General features: G+C 43.3%; 1 protein-coding gene across 1 annotated transcript; it reads right to left on the bottom strand.

Annotated features, from left to right (window-relative positions):
• Positions 1-1282: 1282 nt before the first annotated feature.
• On the bottom strand, positions 1283-23153 carry brap (BRCA1 associated protein). The gene is made up of 12 exons (XM_063013857.1): positions 23041-23153; positions 11478-11636; positions 10061-10220; positions 9342-9531; positions 7516-7629; positions 6308-6456; positions 5301-5376; positions 5084-5222; positions 4892-5001; positions 3954-4043; positions 3741-3844; positions 1283-2406 (listed from the first exon to the last, which is right to left on the bottom strand). Exons 1-12 carry the CDS (start codon positions 23117-23119, stop codon positions 2037-2039), a joined length of 1740 nt encoding a protein of 579 aa, XP_062869927.1. The 5' UTR covers positions 23120-23153; the 3' UTR covers positions 1283-2036.
• Between the last annotated feature and the right edge of the window lie 275 nt (positions 23154-23428).

Raw genomic sequence — 23428 nt, 5'->3', positions numbered from 1 at the left:
CACCCATGACCCTGTCACCGGTTTACCACTGTTCCTTCCATGGACCAATTTAGATAGATACTGTCCACTGCAGACCGAGAACGCCCCACAAGAGCTGCAGTTTTGGAGATGCTCTGACCTAGTCGTCTAGTCATCACAATTTGGCCCTTGTCAGACTCGCTCAAATCCTTACGCTTGCTCATTTTTCCTGCTTCTAACACATCAACTTTGAGGATAAAATGTTCACTTGCTGCCTAATATATCCCACCCACTAACAGGTGCAGTGATGAAGAGATAATCAGTGTCATTCACTTCACCTGGCCAGTGTACTTCGGTCATATAGTATATTTTATTTTGAGGGTTAATGTTCTTATTTCCATGTTTAGACTGGAAAAAAATAAAAGTTGGTTACAATTTAATCCAGTAGGATTACTTTAATGGGTGTAGTTACATTCCAGTTTAACATCGTCACCATTATCACTCCTTATTATTACAATACAGCTTTTACCATTACCTTACAAATCACTTACTTAAACAACCCTCACTCTTATGATAAGGCTTGCCAGAAATCTGTACCCAGTCAGTGGATTTGTGAGGTCAAGCACTAATGTTAAACAAAAAAGAATCCAATTCATCCCAAAGCTGGGGTGACGTCGGGGCTTGGTGCAGATCTGAACTGTTGTCCACATAACCGGAACATACACTGATCAGCCATAACATTTAAACCACCTCCTTGTTTCTACACACACTGTCCATTTTATCAGCTCCACTTACCATATAGAAGCACTTTGTAGTTCTACAATTACTGACTGTAGTCCATCTGTTTCTCTACATACCTTTTTAACCTGCTTTCATGCTGTTCTTCAATGGTCAGGACCCCCACAGGACTACCACAGAGCAGGTATTATTTAGGTGGTGGATCATTCTCAGCACTGCAGTGACACTGACATGGTGGTGGTGTGTTAGTGTGTGTTGTGCTGGTATGAGTGGATCAGACACAGCAGCGCTGCTGGAATTTTTAAATACCGTGTCCACTCACTGTTTGATTTGGTCATCTTTTAGAGCTTCATCAGTGGTCACAGGACGCTGCCCACGGGGCGCTGTTGGCTAGATATTTTTGGTTGGTGAACTATTCTCAGTCCAGCAGTGACAATGAAGTGTTTACAAACTCCATCAGCGCTGCTGTGTCTGATCCACTCGTACCAGCACAACACACACTAACACACCACCACCATGTCAGTGTCACTGCAGTGCTGAGAATGATCCACCACCTAAATAATACCTGCTCTGTAGTGGTCCTGTGGGGGTCCTGACCATTGAAGAACAGAATGAAAGATGAACAGATGGACAGTGAGTGTAGAAACAAGGAGGTGGTCATAATGTTATGCCTAATTGGTGTATAAGCAGGGTCATTGGATATGAGTAAAGGGAAAAAATGCACAAATAGAATAATTTACAACATTTATTAATTACCAGGGTTATTAACAGACAACCCGTGTCTAAGGGAAGGATGGCTGTGCAACAGTGACTCCTACTGTCTGTTTAAGGCATTGGCACAAGCAACGGGGGAACACAAATAGCATAATTTGTCATACGCAAAAATATCCGTTGATGCGTGTGCTAGCCTCTGTGGCCAGCGAAAGTGTTGTGCAACTAGCAAATGTGGTCAGAAAGCACAGGGCAATTGGGACAATAACGTTCCCCTCGTGTAAAGGGTTCATGTGCTTTCATTAAACCTTTTATACCATGCGCCTTTCTCAACAATACAAACCACAAGTAGCAGGGCCTCCTAACTCCAGTCCTGAATGCCCACTGCCATGCAAAGCTTTCAACCCCCGCTCCCAAATACACCAGGTCAAACTTGGATCAGTTTTGATTATTACTAAGTCTATTGTGGTTGGATCAAACCTAAACTTGAAACTTTGCAGTGCATTAGACCTTCAGGACTGGAATCGAAATCCCTTAGAACCCAAAAAGCTTATGCGGCCTGCAGAAGTCTCATGCTGAAGCTTTTCAAAGCCCAATATGGATATGTCCCAGCCCGGTTCACTGACAGCCTACTTCCCTCTCTTGGCCCGACCCTTTCTGTTGCCCGACTTGCCAGAGCCGTGGGCAGAGGGACCTGGCGCTGGTGCCGTAGGTGTCGAGGCGATGTTGATCTGTCCCTCCTGGATTTCCTGGCGGGTCTCGGCAGGCATGCGGCTGATCTGCTGCTGCGTCTCCAGGTAGAACATGACATCACGCAGCTGCTCCTGGAGCTCGGCGATCTGCACCTCCTTGCCTGCTGCGGCCTCGTGGCCACGCCTCTCCTCCTCCTGCAGGCTGGTCTGGAGCTGCACCTGATTGGCTCTCAGGCACCGGTTCATCTCCTGCTCCTCTCTCAGCTCCTGCCCAAGTTTGGTCACCTTGTTGTTCAGTTGCGTACATCTGATTGTAAGATGAGATAATTGGGCATTAATGTAGATACACATTCATTCAACTACAAATGAAAATATTGCATCCATAATAACATCCATTCCTGCATTTCAGACCTGCAACACATTACAAAAATTTGTAATGCTGCCATTCCTTTTCACCACACTTAAAAAACGTTTTGGCACCGAGGATACCAAGTGATTTAGTGTTTCAGCTTTTATTTTGTCCCATTCTTCCTGCAAACACGTCTTAAGATGTGCAACAGTACGGGGTCGTCGTTGTCGCATTTTTTGTTTCAAAATTCTCCACACATTCTCTATTGGGGACAGGTCAGGACTGCAGGCAGGCCAGTCCAGTACCCGTACCTTCTTCTTCCGCAGCCATGCCTTTGTAATGTGTGCAGCATGTGGTTTTACATTGTCTTGTTGAAAAATACATGGACGTCCCTGTAAAAGATGACGTCTTGAAGGCAGCATATGTTGCTCTAAGATCTCAATGTACTTTTCTGCATTAATGCTGCCATCACAGAAGTGTAAATGACCTTTGCCAAGGGCACTGACACAGCCCCATACCATGACAGACCCTGGCTTTTGGACTTGTCACTGATAACAGTCTGGATGGTCCTTTTCGTCTTTGGTCCAGAGCACATGGTGTCCATTTTTTTCCAAAAAAAGACCTGGAATGCTGATTTATCTGACCACAATACACGTTTCCACTGTGTGATGGTCCATCCTAGATGCCTCCGAGCCCAGAGAAGTCGACGCCGCTTCTGGACATGGTTAACATAAGGCTTCTTTTTTGCACAGTAAAATTTTGAGTGGCATTTGTGCATGTAACTCTGTATTGTAGTGCTTGACAAAGGTTTGCCAAAGTAATCCCTCACCCATGTGGTTATATCAGCTATTGTTGAGTGTCGGTTCTTGATGCAGTGCCGTCTGAGGGATTGAAGATCACAGGGAGAGGGAGAAATATGCATTCACTGGCCATCTTTGCTCATCAAAGACTCAGCCTTATCTGGATGCTGCTTTTGGACCAAACCATGATTACAATCACCCGTTGACATCACATCATTATTTAGTTTTTTCAACTCATTACTAGCCCTAAATTGTCCCTGTCCCATGTCATTGTCCCAATGAAGTTGAGCAGACAAAACATGTAATATCTTGGGTTCAAACTGTCTGCAATCAAATAAAAGTCAAAGTGAATGTAAGGAACACTGCATTTTTATTTGATTTGCATTTTCCATACTGTCCCAACTTTTTCTGATTTGGGGTTGTAAAATTATCTGACAAATGAAAAGCTGTGAACCTAAATGTAAAGTGTAAAGAACATAAAATAGACATTACTTTTTCTCCATGGATTGTTTCTCTTTGGTTAACTCGTTCAGTTTGAGCTCCAAGTTGTCACACTTCTCGATGGTCTCCTTGAATTTGGCTTTCATATTATTGATCTGAAACAAGTCACAGGTCAGTTATTACACTTCATCCATGCCACTCCAAATGTGATTCATTTACATGATGTGGTGTTGGTGGTTAGACGGCTTTTGCATCTACTTTTACCTCTTCTGCTGTTTCTTTTTCAAGGTGGACTATTTTATTTTCCCAGTAGATGCGTTGTGATTCCAGTTGACTGGTCAGCAAATAGGAGTACTGGTGGGAGAAAAAAAAACATGTATAAAATAAATGTTATTAAACAAATTATATGCTTCCAACTTTGTGGCAACAGCTTGGTAAAGTTCTGTCCCAGCATGACTGCTGAGCACATAGCGAGGCCCATAAAGACATGGATTGATGAGTTTGCACATGAGTCTGCACAGAGGCCTGACATCAACCCTACAGAACGCTAACTTTTTGACCCGCTTTTTTTTTTTTTTTTAGCACGTCTAATTGCCCGATTGCGTCACGCTTCCTCTCCACTAATCCCGACCCCCGCTCTGATTTGAGGAGAAGGAAGCTAACCCACGCCCCCTCCGACACGTGGGCAGCAGCCGTATGCATTTTGTCACCCACACTAGGTGAGTGCATATACTGTATGCGAATCAGCCTTGTGTACGGAGAGACACACCCCGATCCGCACTCTTTCCCCGCCTCTGTGCAGGCGCCATCAATCAGCCAGCAGAGGTCGTAGTGCATCAGTTACGAGGAGTCCCTATACGGCTTAATACCCCACCCCTATATGAACAACAGGCCAATCGTTGTTCATGGCGCCAGACAACTCAAAAAAGACCATTTAGGAAATTTTCTCTGCTGTTAAACATAGTGGCAGGTTATTTTTGACTTTTAAGACAACACAAGTTAAGACACCTTGTAGGATGAGGTGTTAGCTTTCACTTCACCTGTCAGTGGTCATAATGTTATGCCTAGTCGGTGTATATAATGCCCCAGTCAGCAATACCTGTGACTGAAATAGGTAAACCCACTAATTGGAGGGGAGGTGTTTTACATACTTTTGGCCATACAGTGTAAGTGTCAAATGAGTGATATAACCAAACACAAACCTCAAGTTGTAGAGCATCAATCTTCTCCTCCTGACAGGTGTCACCCTCGCACTCATACTGCACCATTTTGCCATCCGTCTTGCAGGCCACCAGCCGATGCACATAGTTATCTGAGGGTAAATACAAAGTAAATTAAAATCCACTCTCCGTTGTGCAAATAAACACCAGACTAATGCATAAAGGTCTGCATACCCCCTGCATAGTCCCAGACGCGTTGGTTGGTAAGCTGCATGGCATAGGTGTGCTGTGTCTCCTCAAAGTGCTTGTAAGCGTGGCGGCTGACATAACGACCACAGCCGATGTGGCCACAAATCAGGCAGATCCACAGATTCTACAGACAATATGCAGAAATGCTGTTTATGTGTAGCTTTGGGACAGAAAAATGATGTGCTCTATTTAAAATAAGTACCTCTTGCACACCACATTCGAAGCATTTATTCTCCTCCACAGGCTCAGGGGTCTGACAGTATCTACACACGGGGCACCTAAAGAGCAACAGCAGTCTGTAAACAATACTGAATAGACTACAAACAGTCGCATTTTTTGTTTCAAAATTCTCCACACATTCTCTATTGGGGACAGATCAGGACTGCAGGCAGGCCAGTCCAGTACCCGTACCCTCTTCTTCCACAGCCATGCCTTTGTAATGTGTGCAGCATGTGGTTTTGTATTGTCTTGTTGAAAAATGCATGGACGTCCCTGGAAAAGATGACGTCTTGAAGGCAGCATATGTTGCTCTAAGATCTCAATGTACTTTTCTGCATTAATGCTGCCATCACAGAAGTGTAAATGACCTTTGCCAAGGGCACTGACACAGCCCCATACCATGACAGACCCTGGCTTTTGGACTTGTTGCTGATAACAGTCTGGAATTCTGACGACAATACACGTTTCCACTGTGTGATGGTCCATCCTAGATGCCTCAGAGCCCAGAGAAGTCGACACAGCTTCTGGACATGGTTAATATAAGGCTTCTTTTTTTGCTCAGTTTTAAGTGGCATTTGTGCATGTAACTCTGTATTCCCTTCAAATCTTTCTTTGAGGTACATTGTTTTTCAACATTTCAATCATTTTCTATTACTAGCCCTAAACTGCCCTCATCCCATTTTTTTTTGGAATATGTTGCAGGCCTGAAATGCAGGAATGGAGGTATATTAACAAATGAAATGAAGTTGAGCAGACAAAACATGAAATATCTTGGGTTCAAACTGTCTGCAATCAAATAAAAGTCAAAGTAAATTTAAGGAACACTTCATTTTTATTTTTATTCCATTTTCCATACTGTCCCAGCTTTTTCTGATTTGGGGTAATTACATGTTTATTTTGGCAAATTTTACTATATAAAACTATATAAATGCTCTGTTTGTCTCATCAGGTGCTCTAGGCAAGCGTACAGATACTGTGTGTATGACTCACGAGGCATCCTCCCAGCGCTGCAGGCACTGGCTGTGGAAACTGTGGTTGCACAGGGTGGTCAGAACACCGTTTACCGACTCATCCATACGCTCCAGACACACCGTGCACTTGGGCAGCTCAGTCAGGTCCATTACTGGTAAGCTTGCCCCCTAAAAATTTACACAAAGAATGAGAAACTGGTATTGTAGGCTTACACATGTCCATACAAATATAACAATGATCTATTTCATTATATAGGAATCTATAATATTACGTAAAACATGCAATCTTGCTGCTTTAATGGCAGACATTTACATGGAATTTACATGAAATCTAACATGATTTGCTGTCAGTAATGGTGAAATTATTTCTTATAAGTGCCATCAAATCGATTCAGACTCCTGGGAAACAACTGACTATACACTGATCAGCCATTACATTAAAACCATGCTGTTCTTCAATGGTCAGGACCACTACAGAGCAGGTATTATATAGGTGGTGGATCATTCTCAGCTCTGCAGTGACACTGACATGGTGGTGGTGTGTTAGTGTGTGTTGTACTGGTATGAGTGGATAAGACACAGCAATGCTGATGGAGATTTTAAACACCTCACTGTCCCTGCTGGACTGAGAATAGTCCACCAACCAAATATATCCAGCCAACAGCGTCCCGTGGGCAGCGTCCTGTGACCATTGATGAAGGTCTAGAAGATGACCAACTCAAACAGCAGCAATAGATGAGTGATCGTCTCTGACTTTACATCTACAAGGTGGACCAACTAGGTAGGAGTGTCTAATAGAGTGGACAGTGAGTGGACACGGTATTTAAAAACTCCAGCAGCGCTGCTGTGTCTTATCCACTCATACCAGCACAACACACACTAACACACCACCACCATGTCAGTGTCACTGCAGAGCTGAGAATGATCCACCACCTAAATAATACCTGCTCTGTAGTGGTCCTGGGAGAGTCCTGACCATTGAAGAACAGAGTGAAAGGGGACTAACAAAGCATGCAAAGAAACAGATGGACTACAGTCAGTAATTGTAGAACTACAAAGTGCTTCTATATGGTAAGTGGAGCTGATAAATGGACAATGTGTGTAGAAACAAGGAGGTGGTTTTAATGTTATGGCTGATCAGTGTATATGAATTTAAAAATGGTATAGAATTAATGATGATGTACAAATAATAGAAAAGTAAGACATGGAATCTTGCCAAATTCATACCTCTTCTGACTTGATTACTTCAGCTCTCTCTACGTATACCAGCTGACACACAGCATCTTCAATGGAATTGAACTGCCGGCCATTGCAGGTTGTATAAAAGCTGTCAGCATCAGCCTACATTAAGATGAATGTACATGTAACATAACATGAAGAAAACATAATGAATAAAAACTTATTTACCTAACCATTAGTCATTTTAGCAGGTAAATTGGTTACAGGTGAGTGTATCATGATTGGGTATAAAAGCTCAGTCTTTCCGAGCACAGATAGGTTATGACTTTGTGCCAAATCTCATGGGAGAATTGTCAATAAGTTTGTCAATAAAAAAGAAAATTCATCAGTGCAAGACTGTAAATGAATGATTGAACATTTCTCCATTTACCTAACATAAAATTATGAAAAGATTCAGGGAACCTAAAGTAATTTTAGTCTGTATAGTGCAATGCTTGAAACCACTGTTCAATGTCCATGACCGCTGAGACCTTCGATGGCACTGCATTGGACAAGGTCATGCTACATGGGTTTAGGAATAAAACCACTGTGCGCACTAGTGTCTGCTAGTACATCAGGAAACGCAACCTGAAACTTTATTAAGAGAAAGATGACAATGCAGTTCTCTGGACCCAAGCTCATCTCATGGAGATGTATGGTGGTAAGATGAGTCCACATTTCATCTTACATCCAAACATCTGGCCAATATCTGTCATGGTACGGGGACTTGCATATGCACATGAGGTGTATATTGGGATTTTAGAGAGGCATATTCTGTCTGAAAGGACAAAGTCCCAGATTATTTGAGAAAAACAATGCCATGCCTAATTCTGCATGTGTCAGTAGAGCGTGGCTAAATAGACACAGAGTGCATGTGCTTGAATGGCTTGCCTGCACTTAAGATCTGTCTTTTATTATAAGTGTATGGCACATCATGAAAATGAGGAGAATGAACACTCACAGATTCTTGTTTTATTGCATTTTACAAAACGTCCCAAATTTGCCGGAAATGAAGTTTGTAGTTGATACCCTAACTGGTATTCCCTTTTATAGAAATGGTTAACAGCTTCAACTATAGACAAAACATTACTTGCTAGACATTTTCTGTGCTTTAAAAACAATAAAACGTTGCCTATGAGGGGTCCTAAAAGGTTCTAAATCTTTTATTTAAATCCCCAACTGACTGCCCTTCATATCCAGTAAGTATGACTTTGACAAGGGATGTGTTTTGTTTGGTGTGTTTTTATATATTCTTCATAAAGCAGCAACATTTTGAAGGCCGCTCAGGTGGCGCAGCGGTAAAAGACACGCTGCAATCAGAGCTGGATTCTGAGTACATCGTATCGAATCCAGCTCTGCCTTACCGGTTCGAGGCTGAGTGGCTGTATGAGCAACGACTCAGTTGGGGGGCGGGACAAAGAACCGGATGTGGGTCTCTCTCTGTCAGAATGCGATTACGACCTCTGCCGGTTGATTAGAGGCGCCTGCACAGAGATGAGGAAGAGTGCCCTTAGGGTGTGTCTCTCCGCATGCAACGCTAGGTGGCACAACACTCATCAATGTGTGGGTGGCAAAAATGCATCCGGCTGCTGCCCATGTTTCGGAGGGGATATGGGTTAGCTTCGATCTCCTTGGTCAGGGCAGGGTCTGGCATAGACATAGAGAGGAAGCACGATGCAAATTGAACAATTGGATGCGCTAAAGGGGGAGAAAAAGGGGAAAAATTTAAAAAATTTATTAATTAATTAATTTAAAAAAAAAGAACATTTCGAAAAAAACACTTCAGGACGTTCAGTTTGTCCAAATAAGTAACCTTACCAAAACGAAGAGCTCACCTGAGTGCCGAACTTGATGAGTACCATGTACTGGTTGGGCGTGGAGTCCCGAATGATCTTCATATGCTCCATGACATCATTGTAAGGTGCCACAAACTTCATCAGGTCATGGCTCGTCATTGTGGTCGGAACACTGAGCACACACAGCATGGCGCTGCGTCGCACGTCCTCAGTCAGCGACGTCATTTTGCTGCAGCCAATCACAAACAAAGTATGAAAACATATCTGTGTGAGCATTTTTTATTAGGATCTCATGGAACAAAGAACCTTTTGTTTATGCTTCAGCATTATGACAACTAGACAGATTAAAGCAATCTAAACATTTGCAGCGGTAAAACACGCTAGCACACCAGAGCTGGGATTTCGAATACATCGTATCGAATCTTAGCTCTGCCATCCGGCTGGGCTGGGCGGATATATGAACAATGTTTGGCTGTTGTTCAGACAGGGTTAGAAAGCCGGATAGGGACCTCATGGTCAGCACAGAGCAGAGGAATAATGCTGATCAGGGTGTGTTTCTCCGTGCACAGGGCTGATCGCAAATGAACTCGCCTTGTGCAGGTGAAAAGATGCAGTCGGCTACTGCTCACGTGTCGGAGGGGGCGTGTGTCAGTTCGCTCTCCTCAATCGGGGCGGGGGTCAGCACAAAAGTACGTGGACACAACCCATTTAACTACCGTTGCCCTAGTAAGTAACCTTAGTAGTTTTAATGTACTTACTTTGTTTTGTAAAGGTGCATGATGCCATGGATGATCTCCACGGATGGGTTGCCACTGAAGAAGGAGATTTGATCCGGAAGCGGTTTGGAGGGCGTATCGGCTACTGTGACTGCATCAGCTTCTTCCTTATCTTCCTTATCACTACTGCTGCTTTTCTGTTCTGTGGATTTCAGGGAGAAAATGGCACAATTGAGTTGCCTTAATTTGGTAAAGGCCTCATCATGCATAGTGGAGGAATACAGAGAACAGAGTGTGGTCCTCAGTACATGTAAAAAAATAAAAATAAATAAAAGACAGCCTACAACCCCCTTGACTCTTGAGGTCGAGTGTTCACGGTGCTAATGCCATGGCCGGGCACTTGACGCTGCAGCTGACTCCAACTGTTTGGTCGACAACAGCACAAACAGCAAAAGAATATGAACAGCATAGCGAACACATACACCGATCAGCCATAACATAAAAACCACCTCCTTGTTTCTACATTCACTGTCCATTTTATCACTTTGTAGTTCTACAATTACTGACTGTAATCCATCTATTTCTCTAAATACTTTTTTAGCCTGCTTTCACCCTGTTCTTCAATGGTCAGGACCCCCATTTTCAGCACTGCAGTGACACTGACATGGTGGTGGTGTGTTAGTGTGTGTTGTGCTGGTATGAGTGGATCAGACACAGCAGCGCTGCTGGAGTTTTTAAATACCGTGTCCACTCACTGTCCACTCTTTTAGACACTCCTACCTAGTTGGTCCACCTTGTAGATGTAAAGTCAGAGACGATCGCTCATCTATTGCTGCTGTTTGAGTTGGTCATCTTCTAGACCTTCATTAGTGGTCATAGGACGCTGCCCACGGTGGACTATTCTCAGTCCAGCAGTGACAGTGATGTGTTCAAAAACTCCATCAGCATTGCTGTGTCTTATCCACTCATACCAGCACAACACACACTAACACACCACCACTATGTCAGTGTCACTGCAGTGCTGAGAATGATCCACCACCTAAATAATACCTGATCTGTAGCGGTCCTGGGAGAGTCCTGACCATTAAAGAATAGAATGAAAGGGGGCTAACAAAGCATGCAGAGAAACAGATGGCCTACAGTTAGTAATTGTAGAACTACAAAGTGAAGCCGATAAAATGGACAATGTATGTAGAAACAAGGAGGTGGTTTTAATGTTATGGTTGATCGGTGTATAGCCAAATGGTTAGGGTACTGGGGTTGGTGGAGACATGAAACCTGTATACACAGGTGCTATGGTTGTTGTGCAATTCTGTTGAACACAGCGGTCAAAGTAAGGAGAAGTTGTTTTTAGCTGAAATAGGGCCTATCCTCCTAAACTGCTGAGTACGTCTATCTGGAATTTTAAAGATGAGGAAAAATAGGAGGTAAAAGGTAAGATGAGTAGAAGGGTTCTAACCTGGGCTCGGCACAAGGGTCTCAATTACCATGTCTGACATGGCCCGGCTGCCAATATGCTGATGGAGAATGGCAGACTTTTCCAATTCAGACATGCCCCCCAGTGCTGTTTTGGCTGAGGCCAAGGCTTTTTCTCGTGTCTCCTCTTCAGACATCTCATCTGTGAAAGAAAAGACAAAATAATATATAGGATATAACGGATAATAAGCCTAACCCTAACCCTAGATCCCTAATTGTTTTATAAAAGCATTTGGCATTTTCCTCCCAATCTAGTCATGTCCAAGTACCCGATTGCATTGCACTTCCTCTCTAGTGCTGCTCACCTCTACTCTGACTGAGAGGAGACCTGACTAACAAACACCCCCTCTGACGTGTGTAGTAACCGACCGCATCTTTTCACCTACATGAGACGAGTTCATATGAGGCTCAGTCTAGCGCACCGATCCCCATTATCCCCCGTCTCTGTGCAGCCAGCAGAAGTCATAATCGCAGCACTTGAGAGAAATCCCCTCTTGCATCCAAACCGATGGACAAGCCAATCGTTGTCCATGTAGGCACCCAGCCTGCCAGTAGCAGAGGCCAAACGCATGCAGGAGTGGAGGGGGTGGAGAAGTGTTAATCCAGGTCTACTTAATCAGATTTGGGGTTGTGCAAGTGGCAACAGAATTACAACTGGGAATTGGAAATGAGTAGATAAGAGATAACGGAGGAAAATTCTGAACAAAATATTGCTTTGTTTTATTTCCATCATCTGATGGTTAATTTAAATTTAGAGCAGATCACTCACATGCACACAAGCTATACAGGGACAGGGAGGAGGAAAGATGCGATTGGTCAATTTGTTGTCATTTGAAACTGCTTTCTCATAGAACAACTACAGTGGACCCTTGACTTATGAATTTAATTGGTTCCAAAGGGCTGTTCTTAAGTCAAAATGTTCGTTAGTTAAACCTTTTTTTCCCCATAAGAAATAATGTAAATAGAATTAATCCGTGCCAGACCTCCCAAACCACCCCCTAACCTAACCTTTCTAATGTCTTAAATGGTCTTTTTTGTTATAAATACAAGTATATTTTCCCTTAAATCTTAAATTATAGAATAGACATTCCTGTAATAAACAATAATAAACAATAATACACAGTAGTACTGTACTGTACATAAACACACATCACATTTCAGTACAGCACATGTGCTGTACCATACACCATAATACATTGTATCTACCAGAAACAACAAGAACTCTCATATTTCTCTATTATTTCCTTCTTTATTTAAATACTATTGTATTTTGTAGGTGTAATTTCATGAAAGAATAACTTCCTTGTTCTCTCTTACTCAATGTCCCCTCTGTCTGATACGCAGTGACATCTACTGGCAGGAGTAATTATACAACAACAAAAAACTGCGCTTTCTCTGCACCTTCTCTGGGGACATTTAAACATTGAATTTTACAAAATATAAAGAAAGCACCGGAAAACACCGTCTGCTGTCCTAATGTTCGCTCACTGTATATACAGTGTATCACAAAAGTGAGTACACCCCTCACATTTCTGCAGATATTTAAGTATATCTTTTCATGGGACAACACTGACAAAATGACACTTTGACACAATGAAAAGTAGTCTGTGTGCAGCTTATATAACAGTGTAAATTTATTCTTCCCTCAAAATAACTCAATATACAGCCATTAATGTCTAAACCACCGGCAACAAAAGTGAGTACACCCCTAAGAGACTACACCCCTAAATGTCCAAATTGAGCACTGCTTGTCATTTTCCCTCCAAAATGTCATGTGATTTGTTAGTGTTACTAGGTCTCAGGTGTGCATAGGGAGCAGGTGTGTTCAATTTAGTAGTACAGCTCTCACACTCTCTCATACTGGTCACTGAAAGTTCCAACATGGCACCTCATGGCAAAGAACTCTCTGAGGATCTTAAAAGATGAATTGTTGCGCTACATGAAGATGGCCAAGGCTACAAGAAGATTGCCAACACCCTGAAACTGAGCTGCAGCACAGTTGCCAAGATCATCCAGCGTTTTAAAAGAGCAGGGTCCACTCAGAACAGACCTCGCGTTGGTCGTTCAAAGAAGCTGAGTGCACGTGCTCAGCGTCACATCCAACTGCTGTCTTTGAAAGATAGGCGCAGGAGTGCTGTCAGCATTGCTGCAGAGATTGAAAAGGTGGGGGGTCAGCCTGTCAGTGCTCAGACCATACGCCGCACACTACATCAAATTGGTCTGCATGGCTGTCACCCCAGAAGGAAGCCTCTTCTGAAGTCTCTACACAAGAAAGCCCGCAAACAGTTTGCTGAAGACATGTCAACAAAGGACATGGATTACTGGAACCATGTCCTATGGTCTGATGAGACCAAGATTAATTTGTTTGGTTCAGATGGTCTCAAGCATGTGTGGCGGCAATCAGGTGAGGAGTACAAAGATAAGTGTGTCATGCCTACAGTCAAGCATGGTGGTGGGAATGCCATGGTCTGGGGCTGCATGAGTGCTGCAGGTGTTGGGGAGTTACATTTCATTGAGGGGCACATGAACTCCAATATGTACTGTGAAATACTGAAGCAGAGCATGATCCCCTCCCTCCGGAAACTGGGTCGCAGGGCAGTGTTCCAGCATGATAATGACCCCAAACACACCTCTAAGACGACCACTGCTTTATTGAAGAGGCTGAGGGTAAAGGTGATGGACTGGCCAAGCATGTCTCCAGACCTAAACCCAATAGAACATCTTTGGGGCATCCTCAAGCGGAAGGTGGAGGAGCGCAAAGTCTCGAATATCCGCCAGCTCCGTGATGTCGTCATGGAGGAGTGGAAAAGCATTCCAGTGGCAACCTGTGAAGCTCTGGTAAACTCCGTGCCCAGGAGAGTTAAGGCAGTTCTGGGAAATAATGGTGGCCACACAAAATATTGACACTTCAGGAACTTTCACTAAGGGGTGTACTCACTTTTGTTGCCGGTGGTTTAGACATTAATGGCTGTATATTGAGTTATTTTGAGGGAAGAATAAATTTACACTGTTATATAAGCTGCACACAGACTACTTTTCATTGTGTCAAAGTGTCATTTTGTCAGTGTTGTCCCATGAAAAGATATACTTAAATATCTGCAGAAATGTGAGGGGTGTACTCACTTTTGTGATACACTGTATATATAATGTATATATATATATATATATATATATATATATATATATATATATATATATATATATATATATATAGAGAGAGAGAGAGAGAGAGAGAGAGAGAGAGAGAGAGAGAGAGAGAGAGAGAGAGAGAGAGAGTCAACTTGTTCGTAACGTCATAACGGTTCATAGTCCGAAATTTGTTTGTACGTTAAGTTAAAAAAGATCGTTTGTTACCCAAGATGTTCGTATGGTAAACTGTTCGTAACTCAAGGGTCTACTGTATTGCCAAGCTCAGTGAGAATTTACAGCTGAACTGACCATCTTTGTAGTGACAGAAGAGGGAGACAAAGAGATTTCTTTAATCTAACCCTTCCAATTCCAACACAAATTGTATAGGCAGGTGTGAAGGATTCATTTTTTTGGATTTGTATTTATTTAAATATTGACTGTCAAATTATGAGTTGATCAAATCAGAACTGATTAGGTCATTGTTATGTATATTATTTTTAACATATCTTTGGCCACTCTGAAAGTCTAGAGGGCCCTGATGGTTTCCCTCTGCTGTTGTACATTACATTACAAAGATACCAGTCCTGAATCCTGAGTCACTGCACCGATACACCACTAACACACACCGACACACCACTAACACAATAAAGACTCAGGAACAGGAAAAATCAGTTTTTTGGCCCTAAACCGACACTACAGTGCAGCAGATTATCTGAGCACAGTATCTGACCCTAAATTAAGAAACACCTTGACGAGATACAGACTGAGCGCACACGACCTGGCCGTAGATACGACTGGCTGCCCCGAGAGGAGAGGCTGTGCCAGCACTGCACTCCGGTTAGTACAGTAGAGACGGAGCTGCACTTCCTCACCCAATGTACCAAGTACCACCATATCCAGGCCCAATTCTTCCCCAAATGTAATAACATCATCCCCAACTTCAACTCCCCCAGACAACGACAAACTGCCCCACCTACTGCTCAGATAATCTGCTGCACTGAAGTGTCTGGTTAGGGCCAAATAACACTGCATTTTACTCTGAGCTTTAGTTTCAGTTTCCCAATAATTCAGATATTTAGTTCTGCGTTTTTGTGTAATTTGTTCATTCTAATTGGGTTTGTAGATTTCTCCTGTTGCTGAGTCTGTATTGTGTTAGTGGTGTGTGTTAGTAATGTGTCTGTCTCTCTCTCTCTCTCACACACACACTTTTGTTTTTTTATATGTATATCTGTAATTTTTATATATATATATATATATACAGTGTATCACAAAAGTGAGTACACCCCTCACATTTCTGCAGATATTTAAGTATATCTTTTCATGGGACAACACTGACAAAATGACACTTTGACACAATGAAAAGTAGTCTGTGTGCAGCTTATATAACAGTGTAAATTTATTCTTCCCTCAAAATAACTCAATATACAGCCATTAATGTCTAAACCACCGGCAACAAAAGTGAGTACACCCCTAAGAGACTACACCCCTAAATGTCCAAATTGAGCACTGCTTGTCATTTTTCCTCCAAAATGTCATGTGACTTGTTAGTGTTACTAAGTCTCAGGTGTGCATAGGGAGCAGGTGTGTTCAATTTAGTAGTACAGCTCTCACACTCTCTCATACTGGTCACTGAAAGTTCCCACATGGCACCTCATGGCAAAGAACTCTCTGAGGATCTTAAAAGACGAATTGTTGCGCTACATGAAGATGGCCAAGGCTACAAGAAGATTGCCAACACCCTGAAACTGAGCTGCAGCACAGTGGCCAAGATCATCCAGCGTTTTAAAAGAGCAGGGTCCACTCAGAACAGACCTCGCGTTGGTCGTCCAAAGAAGCTGAGTGCACGTGCTCAGCGTCACATCCAACTGCTGTCTTTGAAAGACAGGCACAGGAGTGCTGTCAGCATTGCTGAAGAGATTGAAAAGGTGGGGGGTCAGCCTGTCAGTGCTCAGACCATACGCTGCACACTACATCAAATTGGTCTGCATGGCTGTCACCCCAGAAGGAAGCCTCTTCTGAAGTCTCTACACAAGAAAGCCCGCAAACGGTTTGCTGAAGACATGTCAACAAAGGACATGGATTACTGGAACCATGTCCTATGGTCTGATGAGACCAAGATTAATTTGTTTGGTTCAGATGGTCTCAAGCATGTGTGGCGGCAATCAGGTGAGGAGTACAAAGATAAGTGTGTCATGCCTACAGTCAAGCATGGTGGTGGGAATGCCATGGTCTGGGGCTGCATGAGTGCAGCAGGTGTTGGGGAGTTACATTTCATTGAGGGACACATGAACTCCAATATGTACTGTGAAATACTGAAGCAGAGCATGATCCCCTCCCTCCGGAAACTGGGTCGCAGGGCAGTGTTCCAGCATGATAATGACCCCAAACACACCTCTAAGACGACCACTGCTTTATTGAAGAGGCTGAGGGTAAAGGTGATGGACTGGCCAAGCATGTCTCCAGACCTAAACCCAATAGAACATCTTTGGGGCATCCTCAAGCGGAAGGTGGAGGAGCGCAAAGTCTCGAATATCCGCCAGCTCCGTGATGTCGTCATGGAGGAGTGGAAAAGCATTCCAGTGGCAACCTGTGAAGCTCTGGTAAACTCCATGCCCAGGAGAGTTAAGGCAGTTCTGGGAAATAATGGTGGCCACACAAAATATTGACACTTCAGGAACTTTCACTAAGGGGTGTACTCACTTTTGTTGCCAGTGGTTTAGACATTAATGGCTGTATATTGAGTTATTTTGAGGGAAGAATAAATTTACACTGTTATATAAGCTGCACACAGACTACTTTTCATTGTGTCAAAGTGTCATTTTGTCAGTGTTGTCCCATGAAAAGATATACTTAAATATCTGCAGAAATGTGAGGGGTGTACTCACTTTTGTGATACACTGTATATATACACAGGGGTTGGACAATGAAACTGAAACACCTGTCATTTTAGTGTGGGAGGTTTCATGGCTAAATTGGACCAGTCTGGTGGCCAATCTTCATTAATTGCACATTGCACCAGTAAGAGCAGAGTGTGAAGGTTCAATTAGCAGGGTAAGAGCACAGTTTTGTGCAAAATATTGCAATGCACACAACATTATGGGTGACATACCAGAGTTCAAAAGAGGACAAATTGTTGGTGCACGTCTTGCTGGCGCATCTGTGACCAAGACAGCAAGTCTTTGTGATGTATCAAGAGCCACGGTATCCAGGGTAATGTCAGCATACCACCAAGAAGGACAAACCACATCCAACAGGATTAACTGTGGACGCAAGAGGAAGCTGTCTGAAAGGGATGTTCGGGTGCTAACCCGGATTGTATCCAAAAAACATAAAACCACGGCTGCCCAAATCACGGCAGAATTAAATGTGCACCTCAACTCTCCTGTTTCCACCAGAACTGTCCGTCGGGAGCTCCACAGGGTCGATATACACGGCCGGGCTGCTATAGCCAAACCTTGGGTCACTCGTGCCAATGCCAAACGTCGGTTTCAATGGTGCAAGGAGCGCAAATCTTGGGCTGTGGACAATGTGAAACATGTATTGTTCTCTGATGAGTCCACCTTTACTGTTTTCCCCACATCCGGGAGAGTTACGGTGTGGAGAAGCCCCAAAGAAGCGTACCACCCAGACTGTTGCATGCCCAGAGTGAAGCATGGGGGTGGATCAGTGATGGTTTGGGCTGCCATATCATGGCATTCCCTTGGCCCAATACTTGTGCTAGATGGGCGCGTCACTGCCAAGGACTACCGAACCATTCTGGAGGACCATGTGCATCCAATGGCGGTGCCGTGTATCAGGATGACAATGCACCAATACACACAGCAAGACTGGTGAAAGATTGGTTTGATGAACATGAAAGTGAAGTTGAACATCTCCCATGGCCTGCACAGTCACCAGATCTAAATATTATTGAGCCACTTTGGGGTGTTTTGGAGAAGCGAGTCAGGAAACGTTTTCCTCCACCAGCATCACGTAGTGACCTGGCCACTATCCTGCAAGAAGAATGGCTTAAAATCCCTCTGACCACTGTGCAGGACTTGTATATGTCATTTCCAAGACGAATTGATGCTGTATTGGCCGCAAAAGGAGGCCCTACACCATACTAATAAATTATTGTGGTCTAAAACCAGGTGTTTCAGTTATTTTGTTCAACCCCTATATATATATACAGTGTATCACAAAAGTGAGTACACCCCTCACATTTCTGCAGATATTTAAGTATATCTTTTCATGGGACAACACTGACAAAATGACACTTTGACACAATGAAAAGTAGTCTGTGTGCAGCTTATATAACAGTGTAAATTTATTCTTCCCTCAAAATAACTCAATATACAGCCATTAATGTCTAAACCACTGGCAACAAAAGTGAGTACACCCCTTAGTGAAAGTTCCTAAAGTGTCAATATTTTGTGTGGCCAGCATTATTTCCCAGAACTGCCTTAACTCTCCTGGGCATGGAGTTTACCAGAGCTTCACAGGTTGCCAATGGAATGCTTTTCCACTCCTCCATGACGACATCATGGAGCTGGCGGATATTCGAGACTTTGCGCTCCTCCACCTTCCGCTTGAGGATGCCCCAAAGATGTTCTATTGGGTTTAGGTCTGGAGACATGCTTGGCCAGTCCATCACCTTTACCCTCAGCCTCTTCAATAAAGCAGTGGTCGTCTTAGAGGTGTGTTTGGGGTCATTATCATGCTGGAACACTGCCCTGCGACCCAGTTTCCGGAGGGAGGGGATCATGCTCTGCTTCAGTATTTCACAGTACATATTGGAGTTCATGTGTCCCTCAATGAAATGTAACTCCCCAACACCTGCTGCACTCATGCAGCCCCAGACCATGGCATTCCCACCACCATGCTTGACTGTAGGCATGACACACTTATCTTTGTACTCCTCACCTGATTGCCGCCACACATGCTTGAGACCATCTGAACCAAACAAATTAATCTTGGTCTCATCAGACCATAGGACATGGTTCCAGTAATCCATGTCCTTTGTTGACATGTCTTCAGCAAACTGTTTGCGGGCTTTCTTGTGTAGAGACTTCAGAAGAGGCTTCCTTCTGGGGTGACAGCCATGCAGACCAATTTGATGTAGTGTGCGGCGTATGGTCTGAGCACTGACAGGCTGACCCCCCACCTTTTTAATCTCTACAGCAATGCTGACAGCACTCCTGCGCCTATCTTTCAAAGACAGCAGTTGGATGTGACGCTGAGCACGTGCACTCAGCTTCTTTGGACGACCAACGCGAGGTCTGTTCTGAGTGGACCCTGCTCTTTTAAAACGCTGGATGATCTTGGCCACTGTGCTGCAGCTCAGTTTCAGGGTGTTGGCAGTCTTCTTGTAGCCTTGGCCATTTTCATGTAGCGCAACAATTCGTCTTTTAAGATCCTCAGAGAGTTCTTTGCCATGAGGTGCCATGTTGGAACTTTCAGTGACCAGTATGAGAGAGTGTGAGAGCTGTACTACCAAATTGAACACACCTGCTCCCTATGCACACCTGAGACCTAGTAACACTAACAAGTCACATGACATTTTGGAGGGAAAATGACAAGCAGTGCTCAATTTGGACATTTAGGGGTGTAGTCTCTTAGGGGTGTACTCACTTTTGTTGCCGGTGGTTTAGACATTAATAGCTGTATATTGAGTTATTTTGAGGGAAGAATAAATTTACACTGTTATATAAGCTGCACACAGACTACTTTTCATTGTGTCAAAGTGTCATTTTGTCAGTGTTGTCCCATGAAAAGATATACTTAAATATCTGCAGAAATGTGAGGGGTGTACTCACTTTTGTGATACACTGTATATATATATACATATATATATATATATATATGTTTTACAGGTGTTTCAGTTATTTTGTTCAACCCCTATATATACAGTGTATCACAAAAGTGACTACACCCCTCACATTTCTGCAAATATTTAAGTATATCTTTTCATGGGACAACACTGACAAAATGACACTTTGACACAATGAAAAGTAGTCTGTGTGCAGCTTATATAACAGTGTAAATTTATTCTTCCCTCAAAATAACTCAATATACAGCCATTAATGTCTAAACCACCGGCAACAAAAGTGAGTACACCCCTAAGAGACTACACCCCTAAATTTCCAAATTGAGCACTGCTTGTCATTTTCCCTCCAAAATGTCATGTAATTCGTTAGTGTTACTAGGTCTCAGGTGTGCATAGGGAGCAGGTGTGTTCAATTTAGTAGTACAGCTCTCACACTCTCTCATACTGGTCACTGAAAGTTCCAACATGGCACCTCATGGCAAAGAACTCTCTGAGGATCTTAAAAGACGAATTGTTGCGCTACATGAAGATGGCCAAGGCTACAAGAAGATTGCCAACACCCTGAAACTGAGCTGCAGCACAGTGGCCAAGATCATCCAGCGTTTTAAAAGAGCAGGGTCCACTCAGAACAGACCTCGCGTTGGTCGTCCAAAGAAGCTGAGTGCACGTGCTCAGCGTCACATCCGACTGCTGTCTTTGAAAGATAGGCGCAGGAGTGCTGTCAGCATTGCTGCAGAGATTGAAAAGGTGGGGGGTCAGCCTGTCAGTGCTCAGACCATACGCCGCACACTACATCAAATTGGTCTGCATGGCTGTCACCCCAGAAGGAAGCCTCTTCTGAAGTCTCTACACAAGAAAGCCCGCAAACAGTTTGCTGAAGACATGTCAACAAAGGACATGGATTACTGGAACCATGTCCTATGGTCTGATGAGACCAAGATTAATTTGTTTGGTTCAGATGGTCTCAAGCATGTGTGGCGGCAATCAGGTGAGGAGTACAAAGATAAGTGTGTCATGCCTACAGTCAAGCATGGTGCTGGGAATGCCATGGTCTGGGGCTGCATGAGTGCAGCAGGTGTTGGGGAGTTACATTTCATTGAGGGACACGTGAACTCCAATATGTACTGTGAAATACTGAAGCAGAGCATGATCCCCTCCCTCCGGAAACTGGGTCGCAGGGCAGTGTTCCAGCATGATAATGACCCCAAACACACCTCTAAGACGACCACTGCTTTATTGAAGAGGCTGAGGGTAAAGGTGATGGACTGGCCAAGCATGTCTCCAGACCTAAACCCAATAGAACATCTTTGGGGCATCCTCAAGCGGAAGGTGGAGGAGCGCAAAGTCTCGAATATCCGCCAGCTCCGTGATGTCGTCATGGAGGAGTGGAAAAGCATTCCAGTGGCAACCTGTGAAGCTCTGTTAAACTCCATGCCCAGGAGAGTTAAGGCAGTTCTGGGAAATAATGGTGGCCACACAAAATATTGACACTTCAGGAACTTTCACTAAGGGGTGTACTCACTTTTGTTGCCGGTGGTTTAGACATTAATGGCTGTATATTGAGTTATTTTGAGGGAAGAATAAATGTACACTGTTATATAAGCTGCACACAGACTACTTTTCATTGTGTCAAAGTGTCATTTTGTCAGTGTTGTCCCATGAAAAGATATACTTAAATATCTGCAGAAATGTGAGGGGTGTACTCACTTTTGTGATACACTGTATATATATATATATATATATATATATATATAGATATATAGATAGATAGATAGATAGATAGTATAGTGTCAATTTTCTCTTACTGTTATTTTTATTTTACTTTATTTTTTTTAATTATATTATATATCCTAAATATGTTACTAAGCTTTGGCAATACGAATGCCCAATTTGTCCTCTCACTGTCCATTTTATCAGCTCCACTTACCATATGGAAGCACTTTGTAGTTCTACAATTACTGACTGTAGTCCATCTGTTTCTCTACAAACCTTTTTAGCCTGCTTTCACCCTGTTCCTCAATGGTCACTACAGAGCAGGTATTATTTAGGTGGTGGATCATTCTCAGCACTGCAGTGACACTGACATGGTGGTGGTGTGTTAGTGTGTGTTGTGCTGTTATGAGTGGATCAGACACAGCAGCGCTGCTGGAGTTTTTAAATACCGTGTCCACTCACTGTCCACTCTATTAGACACTCCTACCTAGTTGGTTCACCTTGTAGATGTAAAGTCAGAGACGATCGCTTATCTATTGCTGCTGTTTGAGTTGGTCATCTTGTAGACCTTCATCAATGGTCACAGGACGCTTTTGGTTGGTGGACTATTCTCAGTCCAGCAGCGCTGTTGTGTCTTATCCACTCATACCAGCACAACACACACTAACACACCACCACCATGTCCTGTGGGGGTCCTAAACATTGAAGAACAGTATGAAAGGGGGCTAACAATGCATGCAGAGAAACAGATGGACTACAGTCAGTGATTGTAGAACAACAAAGTGATTGTATGGACAGTGTGTAGAAACAAGGAGGTGGTTTTAATGTTATGGCTGATCGGTGTAGGTTATTAGTTAATAAAGACGTGGCTGTGGGTTTATAATGTACTGGATCTCACCTGCACTGTAATGAAATGCTTCTGGTTGAAGAGACTGGTCCGCTAGTTCCAGACGGATCACCACCAGTGACACGCTCATGTGTTCCAGTGTAAATAACTACTGCTAGCTAACCGATAAACACTCTCATTTACAAGCAGCAGAGCAAAACAACCTAAACAAATAGGAACTAAGTAGAACCTAAACACAACCAACAAGATGCTGTTTTAGAACCAACACCAATAAACTTCCAGCAAACTGTATAAGACGCAAACACTACACAAATAAATGAAGTTTAATCATGAACCAGCAGCTTCCTGATCAAAATATCTCTGCTCGTTTCAAAATAAAAGCTCTGTTTTCTAGATCATTTTTTTTATTCTAAACCTACATCTTTCAAACAGCCCTGTA

The sequence above is a fragment of the Trichomycterus rosablanca genome, chromosome 18 (genome assembly GCF_030014385.1).
Source record: "Trichomycterus rosablanca isolate fTriRos1 chromosome 18, fTriRos1.hap1, whole genome shotgun sequence".
Taxonomy (NCBI): Eukaryota; Metazoa; Chordata; class Actinopteri; order Siluriformes; family Trichomycteridae; genus Trichomycterus; species Trichomycterus rosablanca.
Note: the sequence above shows the minus strand (reverse complement) of the source record. Positions and strands in the feature narration are given on the sequence as shown.

Coding starts and splice junctions, on each gene's coding strand:
- brap (XM_063013857.1), bottom strand. CDS start 23,119: ATGAGCGTGTCACTGGTGGTGATCCGTCTGGAACTAGCGGACCAGTCT. Junction 9,532..10,060: donor ATGCACCTTTACAAAACAAA/GTAAGTACATTA, acceptor GATTGGCTGCAG/CAAAATGACGTCGCTGACTG. Junction 5,377..6,307: donor CAGCGCTGGGAGGATGCCTC/GTGAGTCATACA, acceptor GTTGCTCTTTAG/GTGCCCCGTGTGTAGATACT.